This window comes from Plasmodium vinckei, assembly GCF_900681995.1.
Source record: "Plasmodium vinckei vinckei genome assembly, chromosome: PVVCY_12".
In the NCBI taxonomy this organism is placed as follows: Eukaryota; Apicomplexa; class Aconoidasida; order Haemosporida; family Plasmodiidae; genus Plasmodium; species Plasmodium vinckei.
The window spans coordinates 1660210-1679772 of record NC_051304.1 but is presented as its reverse complement, the minus strand read 5'-3'; the positions used below and the strand labels follow the sequence as shown (position 1 = coordinate 1679772).

At 21.2% G+C, this 19563-nt stretch overlaps 5 protein-coding genes across 5 annotated transcripts; 3 read left to right on the top strand and 2 right to left on the bottom strand.

The window, feature by feature from the left end:
* Positions 1-1312: 1312 nt before the first annotated feature.
* Positions 1313-4531, top strand: PVVCY_1204680 (conserved Plasmodium protein, unknown function; the record flags this gene model as incomplete). Its single annotated transcript, XM_008625476.1, has 1 exon — positions 1313-4531. One exon carries the CDS (start codon positions 1313-1315, stop codon positions 4529-4531), a length of 3219 nt encoding a protein of 1072 aa, XP_008623698.1.
* A 302-nt stretch (positions 4532-4833) lies between these two features.
* PVVCY_1204670 (conserved Plasmodium protein, unknown function) lies at positions 4834-6196 on the bottom strand (the record flags this gene model as incomplete). Its single annotated transcript, XM_008625475.1, has 2 exons — positions 4834-6025; positions 6135-6196. 2 exons carry the CDS (start codon positions 6194-6196, stop codon positions 4834-4836), a joined length of 1254 nt encoding a protein of 417 aa, XP_008623697.1.
* A 490-nt stretch (positions 6197-6686) lies between these two features.
* PVVCY_1204660 (mitochondrial ribosomal protein S16 precursor, putative) lies at positions 6687-7328 on the top strand (the record flags this gene model as incomplete). The annotated part of the gene is made up of 1 exon (XM_008625474.1): positions 6687-7328. One exon carries the CDS (start codon positions 6687-6689, stop codon positions 7326-7328), a length of 642 nt encoding a protein of 213 aa, XP_008623696.1.
* A 1248-nt stretch (positions 7329-8576) lies between these two features.
* PVVCY_1204650 (conserved Plasmodium protein, unknown function) lies at positions 8577-15893 on the top strand (the record flags this gene model as incomplete). Its single annotated transcript, XM_008625473.1, has 1 exon — positions 8577-15893. One exon carries the CDS (start codon positions 8577-8579, stop codon positions 15891-15893), a length of 7317 nt encoding a protein of 2438 aa, XP_008623695.1.
* A 1052-nt stretch (positions 15894-16945) lies between these two features.
* PVVCY_1204640 (conserved Plasmodium protein, unknown function) lies at positions 16946-18880 on the bottom strand (the record flags this gene model as incomplete). Its single annotated transcript, XM_008625472.1, has 1 exon — positions 16946-18880. The coding sequence occupies one exon, from the start codon at positions 18878-18880 to the stop codon at positions 16946-16948; it is 1935 nt and encodes a 644-aa protein (XP_008623694.1).
* Between the last annotated feature and the right edge of the window lie 683 nt (positions 18881-19563).

Here is a 19563-nt window from a genome sequence, read left to right as displayed (position 1 = left end):
TTAAAATATTTTAATATATAATACTACAATTAATGAATATATTTTTAAGTATGTATATACCTAAATCATATCATAATAATACATATTAAAAGATCCTTTATATTTTTTAAGTTCATTTTGTTTTCGACATAAAATAAGACCCACATTATATTCCATTCGAGTTACCCATGTTAATTATTATATATTTGTATATATCATTTAAATATAGCATTATATAATCAAAATATTCGTCATATTACAATGTTCCATTATATTTTTTTCCATCATGTCTATGCGTATAAACATACGTCTTATTAATATAATAAATAATAATGATAATATATGACAATATAACAATCGAATTTATTATTACATTTTATTAAACAAAATTAATGCATAAACAATTTCCTCTATTCCGCTAACAATTAACTAAAATATTAATAATTACAACCTGCTAATATTTGTACTACAAAGTTGCATAATTATAATTTCTTTTTCTACTTCGTAATACATTAATAATTTTCCACACCATCAAATGGAAACATATATCAAACATCGTCTTTTCCTAAAATGTATAAAGTTATGTTAATAAATTTCACTATATTTTTTTTTATAAAAATATAATGCTACAAAAACAACATGTACAAATTATAATGGAATTATAATATGATATGTTTTTTTTTTATTTTTATATTATATATAACCAATATATTTCTGTTACACCTGCTAAAAATAAACATAAAATTCGGACATTTATATATAGTATAAATATAATTATAAAAGATATAGATAAAAAAATATTGTTTCATTTTATATTAAAGAAAAATTACATATTGTTTTTTCTCCAACGTGTTTATATGAAACTATATTACTGCATAAATTTTTTATAAACTTTCATTATGCAGTTATAAAAAAATTAATTATATATATATATAGTTAAACTGGAAAAAAATTATTGAAATGTTTTTTTTATTATCTTGAGTATTAATAAAAAAAATTAATGAATGGTGTTCATGCACATATATATGTAAATTAAAAAATTCCTTTACATCACGACATTATAAGCTTGACATTTATTTCAAATTAAGATATTCGAAACTGAATGCCATCGAATTAATTTTAATAATTTTCCTGGAAATTTGTACATTTTCTCCTATCTTGTAGGATTAATAATTCACCAAGAAAATGTAATAAATCATGCACATTCACGAAATATTATATATATGCATAGCATTAATGACCAACCACAATTAACCCTATAAAATGAAAATAAAAATATGAATTATATTTATACAGCATAAAATAAAACAATATATATAATAAAAAAAATAGCATGGATTATTCCAGCGATGACATATCATTCACAGACTTCGATTTTGAACCACAAAAAAAAAAAAAAAAAAAATCACATACTCAATCAAATGATAAATACAATAGATTCAAAAATACCGATGAAGAAGAATACTTAAAACCAGTGGTTTTTGTTAGTGGTGGTTTTTTAAATAGTACAAACAAAAAAAAAAATGAAGAAGATAACAATTTGAATTTTTCTTCCACTGATAATGATTCAAGTGATTATGAAGAATATGATGTGTTTAAACACTTCACCTTTGATTTTAATATAAACTCGAAAAATGAAGCGGATTTTATAAAAAATAACTTAAAGAAATACCATTTAACTGAACTGAAAGAACAGGATAAAAACTTCGAACAATATGGGTTAGGATTTAAAATATTAAGAAAAATGGGGTATGAAGATGGAATTGGAAATAAAATAAAAACAAACATCGCCCCTATCGAACTTAAAAAAAAACATACATCGATCTTGGAAGAACAAAAAAAAAATAAATATTTTGATGATAATGATTCAGACTTGGATAATTATTCAAATGAAAGCTATGATATGATATTTAACCCAAATATAAATATCACCACATTTTGGAAAAAAACCTTTAATTACAAGAAACATTGCAATTTTAATAAAATAAAAAATGAAATTAATGCTCGTCTGAAATATACAGATACATATACATCTTCCTACATATTTAATGATAACATTGATGATGATACTGAAAATAACGGTAATACTACTATGACAACCTCCCTTGATAATGATACTACGTGTGTTCAGAATATCCAGCAAACTAGTACAAAACTCAATGACCATATTAAAGATATGTCCTTTAATTATTTCACTATTATAAAGAAAAAAAAAGAGGCAGAAATAAAATTTAAAAATTATAAAAATTCATTTAACGTAAATGACATTTATAAAATTCATGAATTACTATTAAAAAACATATTGACTTATAAATACCTCTTAAATATACATACTATCCTTTCATATCCTCATCTTTTTAACAACCACACATTTAATGAATATATTTTTCAAAATATGAATCATAACATACATCAACAAAGTTACAATGAGTCCAGTTTATCTAATGACCAAAATGATGCTCAGCCGGACCCATTAAATGTAGATCATTGTGAAAAACTAATAAATACGTATTCCAATTTTCAATCTGATAAAATTAACGAAGAATATGATGGTCATTCACAATATTTTACACAACATGAAAACGAATTACATTATACTGACACTAAAAACTATGAAACCAATTTAAATGAACTTCTCATAAGTAACTATAAATTATTATGTGATAAAACATATTTTAATCAAAAGCAAAAAGAATTAACAAAACATATAAACATTAACACCAACTATCAAAACATCGAAGATTTACAATATATATATAATTTATTAAATGTAAAAAATATTCAAATTAAAAAAACAAATGACCCAATATTATTATGTGATATATACACTTTACTGTTTTTTATATATGAAAACTCTAAATTTTTATATTTAAGTACCCATGTGTCAAAATTTTTTCTTGAGTTTTTAAGAATATATTTTTATAATATACACCAAAAATATATAGAACCTTACGAACAAAAAAATGATGAAGATGGTGAAAATACAAAAAATGACACCATAGAATATAACACACATAATACTGGCTTAACAAACAATAACATATTCCATGAACAAAATGAGCATAATAAAATATCTTTGAATTATTCCAACGATTTTCCAAAATATAGTCAAAATGATATATCATATGTAATATACATTAAAAAAATTATATTAATGGGAATAAACGAAATTAATAAAACAGAATATCATGAAATTGAGAATGAATTTAACAATATAATTTACTATAATTTAATTTATCCCCATATATATAAACAAAATTATTACGATGTTTTTGATTATATAAATTTATTTAAAGATGCTTTTAGTAATAGTTATTATAAAAAAATATTAATATTTTTTATTAATAAAAATATACTATTAAATATCGTTGAAACTGAACATTTTGATTTAGATCAAAATGCGCTAAAAGACATAGAAGTTAAGTTATCTATATTATTTGAGATTAACAAACAATTTGATATTAATACACATATTAATAATTATTATATGAATATATTAGCTAAATATTTCAAAAATTCAAACATTTGTGAAAATTATATTATATTAATTAAAACTGTGCTTAAAAATAATTTATATAAAAAGGAAATATTTGAACTTGTCGTAAATAAAATAATTTTCGAACTCAACAAAATAAATTTTACAGATATGGAATTTACACAACACCTTAACCAAATTATGGTGTTACATAATTGTATAGATGATAATATATTTTTCTTTATTCTCAAAGTATATTTTTTTTATAACTATGCAAAATATGTGTGTAATGAAATACGAAACATTAATCATATGTTTAATGATCAAATACAAAATACACAAAATAATGAAAATCAAACTGAGAATCCAGAAAACCAAAATTGTACTAATCAACAACAAAACATCGAACTATTAACAGCTAAAAAAAAAGAACTATATGAAAAATTTAAAAAAGTCAAAGATGTTTTCCAAAACAACATAATGAAAGACGAGTCAATAAAAGATATTATGTTTAGTATATTAAATGTAATAAAAACCTACGTTGTACAAGATAAAATAATAACATTTTCAGTTGAAAAAGTTTTAAACTATGATACAATGAATATATATTCGGATAATAATATTAATTATTATTTTTTATATAAAGATATAAAAATACCGATACCAATTTATGCGGTTCCACAAAAAAATAATACTTTATATGAAATAAACAATAATAAAAATAGTATACAAAAACAAAATTCAAAAGATATATCCTATCAAAATTATCAATTCTCTAAAAAAAAATATGTTAATATAATCAAGAAATTAGAAGATGATGCAAATCATTATAAAAATGATCAACAATATGAAAACATTAATGTAAAAGATTATTTACAAAGGTATTGTTTAGAAAATGATATTTTATTTATACAAAAAAACAACCGAAAAATTAATGGAAATACTGTTTTTTCGATTAATAATTTTTCTATATATATAAATAATAATATTATTTATATCTATAAGGATCAACAATGGAAACCAACTTTGTTAAGTGATTTACTAAGCACAGTTTCAAATTCAACTATGCATAAGTAGGGCCTCCTGTTAAGGCATATACACTATAACACAGTTTTTTGTTTTGTCATCTATTATATACATATGTATATATTTTTTCCGTATATATATTTTTTATAGTTTTTGTCCTTATCCAATTATGTATCTTGATTTTAAAATACTTTTTTTATTTTATAATTATTGTTTTTCACGAGAATACCCTTACACATTTAATATATTTTACGTTATTTTCAATATTTTATCTTTTGCCTTTTCATTTTGTTTATTTTAACACTTATTAACTTTCTTTAAATTATACAATATAAAATTAAATTATATTTTGATTACATAAAGCTGCTAAAATTATAATTTTTTGTTTCTTCATCCAAATTCATTATAGTGTCATTTATTCCTTCCCTTGAGCTAGATGGTGCCGACTCATTACTACTTATGTATGCATAATTATATGCATAAGATCCATCAATTTCCATTTTATCTTTCGATTTGGGCTTTTTCTTTTTTCCTTTTTTACTTTTATCATTGTTTTTATTTCTTATATTTTTATTATGCCCATTATTAACCATGGCTGAATAAACACGATAATTATTGTTATTATTATTATTTAATGTCCTATTATACGTCCCCATTTTATTGTTATGGCTTATATCACTGTCGACACTGCTATCAGAATCTTTATCAGTTTCCTCATTATAATATGTCAATGTATTCTTAGATTTCTGCTTTAATGAAGATTTATCGTTATTTAAAATTTTATGTTTTGCTATATACCCTTTTTTATTATATTTCCAATTTTTTTTATCATAATGTGAAACATTTTCCATTGCATTTTCATTTCCATTGTAAGATAAATTATCATTACTCCCACTATCATCTGTATTGTTGTTTATACTTTGATCATTTAAACATGATTTAGATATATCCTTTTTCTTTTCTACAAAATTTTCACGTAACTTCATTAAAGATTTGCGTATAGCCTTTTTATTATCACCTAAATAATTGCCATCATTACTTATTATATTATTCATACCTTTTTTCATATTTAAATAATGTTTGTGCATATTAGCATACATTTTTTTATTCCCCCTCTTATTAAATCCCTCGATATTTATTTTATTTTTTTTCATTAATTCCTTAATATCCACATTTTCATTATCTATATAATTATTGTCTTTATCTCTAATTTTTTTCCTCTTGGTATTTGCATTATTGGAGTATATATTATTTTCAATTACCCTATATTTATCAAAATTAAATACGCTATCTGATTCTATAGAACAATTATCAATATCGGAAGACGACTCTTTACAAATAGGATGCATACAAAATTCCATATTATCATTCCATTCTCTCATTTTTATAACGTCATCAATATTTTCTTCCAATGAATTTTTATAACCTGTATAATTTTCGATACATATATCAGAGCTATATCCATAGTTCTCAAACGAAGGAGTAGTAGATTTTTTTAAGCTTTCCATATATTTAATAAACTCATCCCATCCCGCTTCATTTCCCCTAAGAAATAAATCAATAAATAAGAACTCTTTATATAATGAAAATTACTATTATAAAAATTATAACATATTACACACACTAGTATTTTTATACACAAAAATTCTCTTACTCTAAATCATGCTTCAAATTAGGTGGTTTTTTCTTAAATTTATAAGATATTACATTAATCATATTTCTTCAGTTTTTTCAAACAATTCTCAAAGAGAAATAAAAATATGTAAAAAATGTACTTTGTAATATATAAAAAAATAAATAAAAATGTATATTACCCAATAACAAATAAAATTTAAAAAAAAAAATAAAGCCCGTTTTAAATCAAATTATTTCCATAATATATTACATACAATATATATGTTCATGACTGTATTGCCACAAATTTTTCGTCGTCAAAATATTGGATTTGTTTTTTTAATTAAAATGTTTTTTTTCTTTTCTTCTGAAAGTATTTATTTTTTAACAATTATATGTTTGTGTATTTTCACATAATTTCACATTAAAAATGCATAAAATTTTAGCTATATTTTTATAAACACTCTACATAATATATTTTTGTACTGTACATATTTTTTTAACAATATATTTTAAGTGAAAAAATAATTATAATGATAATCCAATATTACTCTACAACATATTGGTATGATAATTTCCCCTACCTTTTAAAATGATAAGAAGATTGTTTTTACCATATTTCTCCAAAGATAAGGGCCCACCAAGAATAAGGTGTCAAATAAACGGTGTTAAAAGAAAACGATTTTTCAAAATCGTGGTAGCAAACCAAAAAGATAAAAAAAATGGGAAACATATAGAAGTCTTAGGAACATATGTTAATAAAAATAATATAAAAGAAAAATTGAATACATATAATATTACTAACCCTAATAATGATTATTATTATAATAATGTGGAAAATATTAAAGAGATTAGACTGAGATTTAATAGAGTCAAATTTTGGCTCGCTGCAAATTGCAACTTTAGTGATCATATGAAATATGTTTTAAGCTTATGTAAATTAATACCACAATACCCTGTAAAGTATAGCCGACGATGTTCTGATAAATATTATTATAAATATAATGAAATTATAAATAAACATAAACTAATACAAGCACAAAAAATCAATAACTTTTTAAAAACAGATTTAAATATTCAATATTCAAATAATTTTGATGATTCATCAACACAACCCAAAGAAAAAGATGATTATATATATACACCTGAAGAACTTATATATCTTAAAAAATTAGCAAAAAATAGAAATTTAGATTTTGAGCATACAGATAAAATTAGAAAAATTATTAGGTAAAATACACCATGTATACAAATAATTATTATTGTACAATCATTTTCATAAACAAATATTAAAAATGGTAAAATGTGTATAGAAACAAAATTGTTCTATATTATTATTCTATTTAACAGTTTACCCTCTCATTTTGTAATAAATTGTTTTCAACCTTTTTCCCATTATTTATATATAATTTTTTTTTGTCTTATTTTCACTTTTTGCCATATAACAATGTTTATAAATATTCCTAATTTAAAATGGTAACAATACATTTCAAAAAATATATGAAATAAATAAAAAATTGTATCATTTATATACATACTTTTTTACAGTGTAAAAATATATACAAACATGCGTATATTTATTTATATAATATTTTTGTGTATATACACAATGTACATACTCATTTGTACGTCTCTTAATATTAAACTTAATAAACAAAAAAATAATATGACATACATAATATTTTATTAGCAATTAATTTATATATATAAGGATTATTTCGCTACTTATATATTGTCTTAAATTCACACATGATATGTCTATAGTACACAACAATATAACTTAAAAATAGTTAATAACATATTATTATATTTAGGTAATTTTTTCTTGTTTTTTTAAATGTGCATTTTGGTGTATTAAAAATTTGAACAATTCTTTCTGAAAATATACAACATTTTTTTTTCTTAGAAAATTATAAAATAAATGCTTAATGATAAAATACCTTTTTAAAATATTAATACATTAGACCAAATAATAATATATGTTTTAATATATCTAGTATTTCTTAATTTTATTTATTTATTTATTATTATTTTTTTATTGATAAATTTGATAGTGTTTTTTTTTCCATATTTTTATTTTTGTGATGATATACTAAAGAAATAAAATGTTGTATGTTTCATAAATTAAAAATAGTGAAACATTAGAATATATATATTTGTTGTGTTACTAATACACAATGTAAATGTGTGTATGCAACCAAAAAATATAATCAATTCTTAAATTATGTATAGGGATTAAATAATACAATAATTCATACACATGTGAATATATTATGTATATAGTAGAAACTATAAAATTAATCAGTTTCTCCTCCATAATACTTAATCCATCTTTACCTATACTCTTTACTTTTTATAATATTGCCTAATGAAGTATATATCCCTTTTAAGAGATATATTTATTATTTTAATTATAAAAAATTCATGGGTGGCTTAGAAAGAACTGAAGACATAATTTTTAATTTAAATAAACAAACGAAAAATGGATACCCATAGAAAAATAAGTAATACTAATAAAAATACCGAAACCAAATACCCTTATTTTTATCAAAATTATGAATATAATTTTTTTACCGACAAATATGACTTTGATGGAGATTTGTTTTCACCAAATCCATCTTTCTTATGTGATCCAATGGATTATCACAACAATAAAAGTAATCATATCGAAAAAAAGACAGAAGAAACATTAAACAATGAAAACACATACAATAATACCATTTTAAATATAAATAAAAAAAATTTTAAGGAAAATAGTAGCTTTACAATAAATAATAAAACAGAAAAAAATATTGTAAATATAAATAATTATAATGGTCAATTCTCTAAAGTAAATTTCATGCATAAATTAAAAAGAAATGTTCATAATCCTAAAAACCGTGAACGTAATGTTAATGTTTTGAAACAAAATATGAATGCAGATTATTACGGTGCAACAAATGCCCCTCAAAATGAAAATGATACCTCTAATGATAGGAATAACATTCCTATAAATTATAAAATCTCTAGTAAACTCCTTAACACAACTGATGATACAATATATAGTGATAATAATAATAACCTAGGTATGTCACGAAATTTTCAAATAGACAACAAATATATTCATACAATTAGAATGAATAAAAATGACAAAAATACTCTACTAAAAAATCGAATACTATTTTATGATAATTCTAAGTTTTACTATAAAAGTTATGTTAATAAAATGTCAAAAATAAAAGAAAAATTTAACTCCAATCTTCCGGAAAACATACAAATGCAATTAAAAAGAAATGATACAAATAAAGGGATAAATAATTTAAATAACAAATTCGAATATACTTTAGATCCTAAAAATAAATTTCCATCATCTTTTATCTATTCAAATAGATCAGATAATTTTAAAAATTTTGTTTACAATCTCAATAGTAGTAATGAATGTTTAAGAAATAAATATAGTCAGAATGAAAAAGCAAAATATACAGATCAGTTATTATCCGAAAAAAATAAAAAACCAAAGTATAAAAATGAGTTACCTTGTAAAAAAAATAAACAAACCAATCATTTTAATATTTCAAGCTATATAAACAAATATTTATACCCAAAACAAGATTGTAAAGAAAAACAACCAAATATCGTACTAGATCAAAAAAAAAACTTAAATGACAATTTAATTTATTTATCAGCCAATTCAAAAGAAGAAAACAATATATATAATATTCACGATTTAAAAGGAGTTAATGATAATATAAAGAATAGTTCTATGAAAAATAATAATTTAGGATATAAATATCACAAATTAAGAAATTCATATGATATTAATCAAACTAGGAATACTGTTATAAAAAAAGAACATTCTAATGATAATACAGATCAAAAAAACACAAAATTAAAAATATATGAAAATTTAGAAATATTTGAAAATGAATTTTTAAATGAAAATTGTCCAAAAAATTATACACATGCAAGCTCAATAGACAAACCAACTTTATTTATTGAAAATAATAAAAAGACAAAATTTAACGAATCTAACTTTCAAACTGAAAAAAATACAAATCATCAAAAACGAACACAAAATATAAATCAGGAAAATGATAAAATTCAAATTATGCATTTAGGATCCTTTAATGAGGCTAATAAAATCAAAGAAAATAATGAAATTAAATTAGATAATCGAAAACATGTCATAAATATACCTATAAATTTTAATTTAAAAAGAAATTTTAAGGGATACAAAAATTATGTTGAAACCAAACAAAAAAAAAATAAAAAAAATAATAATCCTAATGCATTATTAAATGGAAATCATAGAAAAGGTCTACATATAGATAATTTGAAAAAAAATACGCTTGTAAATTTTAATAAATCTGAAATAAATGATAAAAAGGAATTTAAAAATCCCCCTTTAATAAACAAAATATCTAATGAACAAAATGTACATATTGAAAACGTCTTTAATTCCAATCATTCTTTTAAATCGAATGATATCAAAGAAATACATGATTCCTATAATATTAATGAAAACAATAAAGAAAACAATTCAAACGAACAAATTAATACTATTCACGAAAAATTAATGAACCAAGACCAAGTCTTACATAGAAATGACCTAAATGATGTAAGCCATAATAGTAATGATGATAATATTAATACTAATTTTGAAGATAATACAAATTTATATAGTAATGCTTCAAATTTCTCCTTACATGACAAAATAATTTTCAAGAATTATTACAACATTTCGGAGGATCACCAACAATTGGACGAATTAAAACCAAAAGATTCAAATAATAAAATCGAATCAAAGATCGAACAAATATTATATAAAGAGATTAATGATATTTTTGATAAAACAAACTATTATATCAAAAATGAAAACAATGACAATAGTAACAATTATGAAATTCTTAATATAACACCAGAGTCCAATTATAAATTTAAAGAAAACCCAATATCAAATATAATTAAAACTGACTTCCAAGATATGAATGAGAAAAATGATATAATTCACTCACATGATAATTCTTCTAATAAAATTAATGATGAGATGATAAAGGGAGAAAAATGTAATCGCGAACATAAAACAGACCCATATTATTTATCAGATAGCTGGGAATGTTTTAAAAACGTATTTTCAAGTAATTCACATAATAAAAATTATTATGATTTATCATTAAATGAAATTGCACCAAATGAAAAAGACAATGTGATCGAAAATTCGCTAACAAATGTTTTTTTTTTAGATGATGATACAACTAGTAAAAAAAAAAGTAACATAGAATATAATGGAAATAATTCAAATGACATAGTAGTACTTATTAATAAACTTGAGAATGAAATAAATCCTGAAACCTCAGATAATGATGAACAAAATGAATATATCAGAAATATATTCAATATATTCGACAATATTAAATCAGATTATGAAATGGAAGAAATGAATAACACCAAACATGACATAATAATCAACGAAGTTAATAACAATTATTCTGAAGGTATATATTTGAATAATATTTCTACACAAACAAATGAAAATGGAGTTTTTAATGAAATACCAAATCAAAATGCTACCAACAATTTGTTACATACTGATCATAGTGTGTTAATCACAAAAAAAAATAATAAAGAACAAGATGAGATAAAAAGTAGTAACTGTTCTAGTGAAGATTCTAACTCAAATATTGAAGAAAACGAATTAACCATTTTTCAAGAATGTTACGAGAATCAATATAAGTATCATAAAGACTCGGAAACACATATAAACATTCAAATACAAACGAATAAAAATACAAATGATAATATAGAAGATAACACAAAAATAAATTTGACCAAAGAAATTGAAATAAAACCTCAAACAAATATTAATCATGCAAAAAACAATAACAATACTTTAGAGATTCAATATAATACAGAAGAACAAAAGGATATAACTCCAAAAGATATAAAAGATACTGATAATGAAGAAAACGGAACTAAAGATACAGATAAAGAATATTTTTCCTATTATACAGAAAGCCAAAATGAAAATACTAAAAGAGAAACAATCGAAAATATTATTCAAACCAAAAGTGAAGATTTCATAAGTATAGATTACGATAAAAATGATGAAATTCAGAGTAAAGATAATAAAAATATAAGAATTTATAGCTATACTAGTAATGAAAATAAAATATCTGATGATGAAACCTTTTTTACTAGGGAAACTATATCCAATGATATAGACATAATAGAAAATCCAATTGAAGAAAATAATTTTACTAAATCTATTGACAATATAATGAACTTTTCAAATTCTAACAACTTAAAATATAATGAACAAATTTTATTAACCAATAAAAATTTTAAACCAATCGAAGAAGAAGATATAGCAAAAAGAGAATCCAACAACTTGGTAGAAAATGTCTACTTAGAGGAAAACCACGAATATGATAATAAATCAAATTATTTGATTACAGAAAATATTCAAATTATAAAAACATCTAATGATGATATTGAAAAAGAAATGACACATAAAATTTATGAAATCAAAGAGAATAATAAAAACAGTTTTCATAAAAAGGTAGATAAACACAATGCATATACAAATAATGAAATAATAAATGAATTTAGTTATTTATATATAAAAATAAACAAGTATAATTTATTTAATAGTTTAAATATAAATGCTGATAGATTGAATTATATTAACTCTTTATATAATTCATTTGATTATTTTAACAAAACAATGAAAACGGAAAATATAAAAACAAATGATAATACTATTTACAACAATAAAAATGATACAAACGAAAATGAAAATTTTAAATTATATCAAAAATTATTTGAAAATAAATTAATTAAAATATTTGATTTCTCATTACAAGAAAACTGTCTTATTAACAATAAACATTTTGATATTGTAGACATACAATATGAAAATGATTATATTAATGAACATTATAATAAGGATATCGGTAATATGCATAATTTTTTTGATAACGCACCAAATAATACTAAAAACACAAGCTTGATAAAATCTAACACTTTAAATGATAAACAAATAAATCATATATCGGATAAACCTGATTCAGATATATTTAATACAGAACAATCAAACATAAAGGAATATCAAAATACAGTATTAACAGATTCTAGTCAAAAATGTAATAATATGAAAAATGAAGATAACAATAATAAACAAGATGAAGGGAGTGATGATGACAATGAAGATATACTATACGAAGACATTAAAAGGAATATATGGATAAAAAATGACGATTTTAATAAAAATGTAGAAAAAGAAAATGCTATGAAATATATACAGATAGAATCAGCAAAATGTATCATACTATTTTGTAATTTATACAAAATAAAATATTTTCAAGGAATGCATGATATGATTATAAGCTTATTTTATTTAAATTTACACCCCCATGAGATCTTCTGTGTTTTTGAAAAAATATTACATTATTATGCTCCATATTTATATTTACAAAATCAGGATTATTATATTCATACAATTAAAAACGAATATCAAGAAATTAATCATAATGAATTAGATTTAAGCATACAAATATCTAATTACAATGGAAAGTTGTTTAGATTATTATGCCAATTTTTCTTTCCATATGTTAGTTTTTTCTTTGATACATCAATTAGTGATAATTGGTCAAATTTTTTTTTTGTTAATCTGAATTTTAGTAAATTCAATAATGTATATTTCTTGCTATTTAAATGGATGAAATTGATAGAAATAAAAGATGGACAAAATGGGGTGAATTGTGATTTTATCCTTTATTTATTATCCTTCTTTAAATATAAGTTGAAATTAATAAAAAGTAAAATACATGAAAAAGAAATTGAGAAAAATACTTTTAATAATTTAAAAAAACATGACCAAACTAATGATAAAATCGAAACCTCAAATAAAAATATCAAACAAAAGGGGGAAAACCAATATCATAAATCCATTGAAGAACCAACAAAATATGATGAGATAGGACAAAAATTATCTGATATAAAAAATGAAATTTCAAATCAAGAAAAGTCTGAACACATCGAAAATAAAAAAATTGAATATAAAGACATAATCAATTATGAAAAAGAAAGAAATACGAATATAGGTGATTCCAATTATGAAAACATTCGAAAAAATAAATTATCTACATATTGTACAAATATGTTTTCTTCATTTTTTGGATTTAACTCATCATTTGATGATCATTTTAAAGATAACTATAATACTCATATAGAAGAAATAATAAAGGATATTAAAAATATTAAAAAATGTATCCCTATAAGTATCATAAATTTTATACAAAATTATAATTCCATGTATCAAAAAAAAGAATTGTTATTAAAACCTGAAGAAAATTATTATGAAAAATGGAAATTACCAAATGATATTTCAAAATCTATAGATGAAAATATATGCTTGAATATAAAAATATCCGATTTATTTCACTTCCATAATAATTCAAAATATTATGAGTTTATTTTTATTAAATTAATAGGGGACAGAATTATTCTAAGTAATCTTAACTCAATTACACCAAATAATTTAGTTATTAACAATTTTATTGAGTTTAAAGGAGTTTATGAATTTTTAAATTACAAACAAAAACTAAAACACACATTCAAAAATAAAAATAAATTATTATATATAATTATACAAAATAACAAAGAAAATGATGCTAATTTTATTAATTATAATTTCAATGACCTAACTAAAAAACCTAACATAAATAAGGAAAAAAATTATAGTAATGATAAAAATATGAATAAAAGACATTACTTGAATAAAGTTTTTTTAAAACGAAATAATAAAGACAATCCAAATATTAATGAAAATATAAATAACAATACAACGGATAAAATTACTTTTCGTAATTTTTTTACAATTTTGAAAAAAAATAATTTCAAATATGTAACTATACTTCAAGAAAACCCCGATTTAATCACAATAAATATTGACAAAAAACATAAAAATACACAAAAACAAATAGACAAGCAAGAAAATACTAATAAAGATACATTATTAAAAGAAAACGGTTTCATATTTCAAATGCTTAAAAAAGTAAAAAATAAAATATATAAAAATGTTACAATAAATGATGACCTAAATAAATACACACACTCTAAAATCGATAATACTCAAGACAATAACTTAAATTATGTATTAAAAGATTATAATTTTAAAATATTTAATGAAAGGCGAATAAGAAAAATAACGAATTACAAAGACAAAAAAATTATTCGATATCCAAAAAATGACATCAGAAAAAAAAAAAGTGATAAAATCAAAAAAAGTAAAACACAAGATGAAGGGAATAATGAGCATCATCCTATAAATCAAAATGAAGAAAAAGATTTACCCAAAAATAAATTACCTAAAAATGTTTCTCATTCCTTTAAGAAATATAATGAAGGGAATTATGCTAAACTAGGTAATGATTTAAAAGAAATTAATAACTTGAAAAATCATAAGTTCGATTTAAATGTTAAAAAAAGAAATATGGAACCCATCAATATTAGCCCAAATATAAAAAATAGTATTATGCTTAAAAAAGCTAATAAACCAAAGCTATTTGCCGATGATAGTGAACTTAATAATATAATGTATTATAATTTAAAAAAAGAAAAAACAGAAAATATACAGAAAAAATATATATTACCAACATCGAAAAAAAACGAACCTGGAAACACTATAACACATCCAAACTCTAAAACAAATAACATAACAAAAGAAAAAAATAATTACAACATTGGTAAAAATGAAAAGGAAAATTTAAACACCGAAAAAGAAAAAATATTTTTCGAAACACAAGAAAGTTTTTTTTAATCATTTACTATTAGACAAAGTAACACATAACAAGGAACATTATTGAAAAATTGCAAATATAATATATTATACTAATATCTATGCATTCTACATTTTAAGAAGAAACTATACACACATTAATAAAATTATATAACATAATGAAAACATATCATAAAAATGATAAATATAAAGATATTTATTTTCTTAAATAGGAAAATCATGAAATAAGTATTTCATTTCATTGTTATTTGTGTTTGTTTCGTATATATATTTCTTAAATTTTTTTTTACAACATTTGCCTACACAAGTGTTCTTATTACATTTTTTATTTCCTTTGTATATTATATATATACTTCAAATAATAAAAATTTAATTAACTCATTTCCCATAAATTAATATATTTTATGTTTCGTAAAATTATTCATAGCACACATTATACTTAAAGGCGTGTACTAAATATGTATTTACTTCATAACATTTCTGTGGTTTACCTCATTTGCACCTTTTCATATTAACTGTTCATAATATTTCACAACCCTTTTATAGTTTCTATTTTTTTACACATTTTAACATACTTATAAATTCCATACCATTACAATGGATATAGACCAGACATAATAAAACTAATTTATATGTTATAATTTTAATATTTTCATTATTAAAACATAATTAATACTATAAAAAGTTTATTTTTTTTAATTCAAAAAAAAAAAATGGAGATTATAATTAAATACATAATGATTTCTTTATGGAAACGTGCTCGTTTAAATCATAAAGAATAAACAAAAAAAATATGAAAACTAAGAAATAAAAAAATTAATTAATAAAATTTCAATGATACTTGAATTACATTAGTGTATAATCCTATTAAGTATTATAGACTCGGTAAAAACGAAATAATAATATATATATTGTAATTATTATAAATATATTATCACTTTATTTTGTATTTTTCTATGTTTAAGCAATAATAATATTGCAATCTTATGTAAGCTCGTATTAATAACAAAATAATCCATATTTGACTCTCATTATCTCATATTTATAAAATATAGTATTCTATTCTTAAAAGGTTAAAATACCCACCTTTTAAATTGAATAAATTTAAATATGGATATCGTTGAAAAAACAATTGAAAACATAAACCATTGGCATGCATAATTAAAATGAGTTCTTTCATCAGCATAAAAATTGAAGTATTCTTTTTTTTTCTTATGTATAAAATGATCATCATATCTAAAAGGTTTGGCCTTTTTTATAGCAGATTTATTTTCAGTTTTAATGTTATCCTTTTTCAAAAGGCGCTTTATCCTTTCTTGTGTTTCTCTATCCATATCATCAATACTAATATTGTTCAACTCTTTTAAACTATCCTTATCTTTAATATTATCATTGTTGACTTTATTTGAATAACGACTCTTTATTATATCATTATGATAATCTTCATGGACTAATATATCATATATGTTTGCAATGAAATAATTAGATCCTTCAAAATTTAAGATATTAGCATTTTTACAAATATTTTCAATATCATAATAATAAAAATAATTCCCATATCCATTTTTGTTTGAAATTTTTTTAAAATTTTTAAAAGAACATTCATATAATTCACCTGGATCTAATATTCCTCTAATTGTAACTATTTTGGGGCGTTCACTTATATTTTCCTTTAGTATTTCTTGTGCTATTAATCCTCGATTTACTAATATGCATTTTCCATCTTTTAAAAATAATGGGCAAATAACATAATAATATTTTTTTTTTTTGTTATGCTCATGAAATTTAGGGCCTATATAAAAATTGTTACTTGTATCCAATACTCCTGTTAATTGCACCTTTCTATATTTATACTTTTCTATAGCAAGTTTTTTCAACTCTTCTTCAGTTATACTATTTTTCATTATTTTTCTTTTAATAAATCTGGAAAAAAAATTTTCATTTCTTATTCGAATAATCCAATCATGAATATTTTTTATATTTTCAAAATTAATAGTCAATAGGTCTGTGTCATTTATACTATTATATACATTTTTAGAATCATGAATAGAGTCAGTATTATTGTTACGATTGTTGTTTTGGGTTTTTGTTGCATTAAATTCTTGCTCCCAATATATTTTCACTTTTTCCCAAAATTCAAAAACATTCACAATTGCTTGGGTTATATCATTACTTATTTTTGATTCATTTTCTTTTTCATATAATGCCAAATCGTCATTTAATTTTTCAATTTTTTCTTTTAACATCATATAATCATGAAACCATGGAAAATCAGAGTCATTAATATCTATGATTGGCTTATTTATGTTTCCTAATATATAATTAATTAAAAATTTCTTTTTATTAACCTTTTTATATTGCCACACACCCATTAGAAAAAAAAAAGTGCAAATAAAGGATGAATAAAAGAAAAAAAATGTTCTTTCCTTTTCTCTCAACCCAAATTTACTATTACGCACACAACGTAATATGGGTGACGATATTTTATTCTTTATATTAATAATTCTTACGATAGTACTATTTTCACACTCTAATGGTAAATAATATTGCCCTTCACTTTTTCTTATTAAATTTATTTCTTCTTCTTTTGCTTTATAAAGTTTTTGACTTGGATATTTAAATTGTGTTAGAGATATATCACCAGTGTCATTTTTAATTAAGTTTCTCTCATTAATTTTTTTTTCTATACATTTTATTTCTTCATTTAATAAATCTATATGAACTTTATAAGGACGTCCCCATTTTCTCTTTCTCAAATGTATTATATTTCTTACTTTTGTATCATGTCCACGTTTTATATATTTTGAAAATAATGATAGCTTTTTTTTATTTCTTTTATTTTTTAATATACTAAAATACCTTTTTTTTAAGTTATATGTATTAAAAAAGATTGAAGACGTATTATAAAATACGCCAATGGAATAGCCCCTTAGGTTGCACAAAAAAATGTTGTTATTTAGCTGAAAACCGAATTTCCTTACATTTTGGATATTATTTAAAAATGGCATTATATATAAAGACACTTTCAAATATACAATTAATATTCAACTTTATAATAAATTTCATAAACTATATAATTTCAATATTAATTCACACGCACACATATAAACTTGTATATCATCTATATATAATATATACACACTTGTACAATATTTATACCATTTTTTTTGCTTTAATAAAAACTCATGTTATTTTTTTGTAATGCAGTTCAATTTATTCTTCAACTCATTATACATCTCGTACGTTTTTAGTGAAAATCTATGAAATGTTTCACTTCGTAACAAGATTGTTTTTATTTTCTCTTCAATTATTTTACCTCCTATATCATTAAAGAAAAATGGGAACCTTTTCATCATGAAAAGTTGGTATAATACATAAAAATTGTAATAAAAAAAATTAATTTTAAAAATACTTATATATTTGATTTAAACAAAAGTATAGTATATACAGCTGCAGCGAATGTCGAAATTCATCAGAATATATAAGGTATATCGTATTGTAAAGGGAAAAAAATAATAATATTTACATTATATTTTATTTGAAAATATTTCAAAAGTATATCCCACAAAAAAGTAAAAATATACTTATTGTTTCGCAAAGAATTTATATATTTAATTCATAATATGAATGCTATAAATGTGCTATTTATTTATTTGTTAATTTTTATTTTTACATATAATTCCCTTATTAA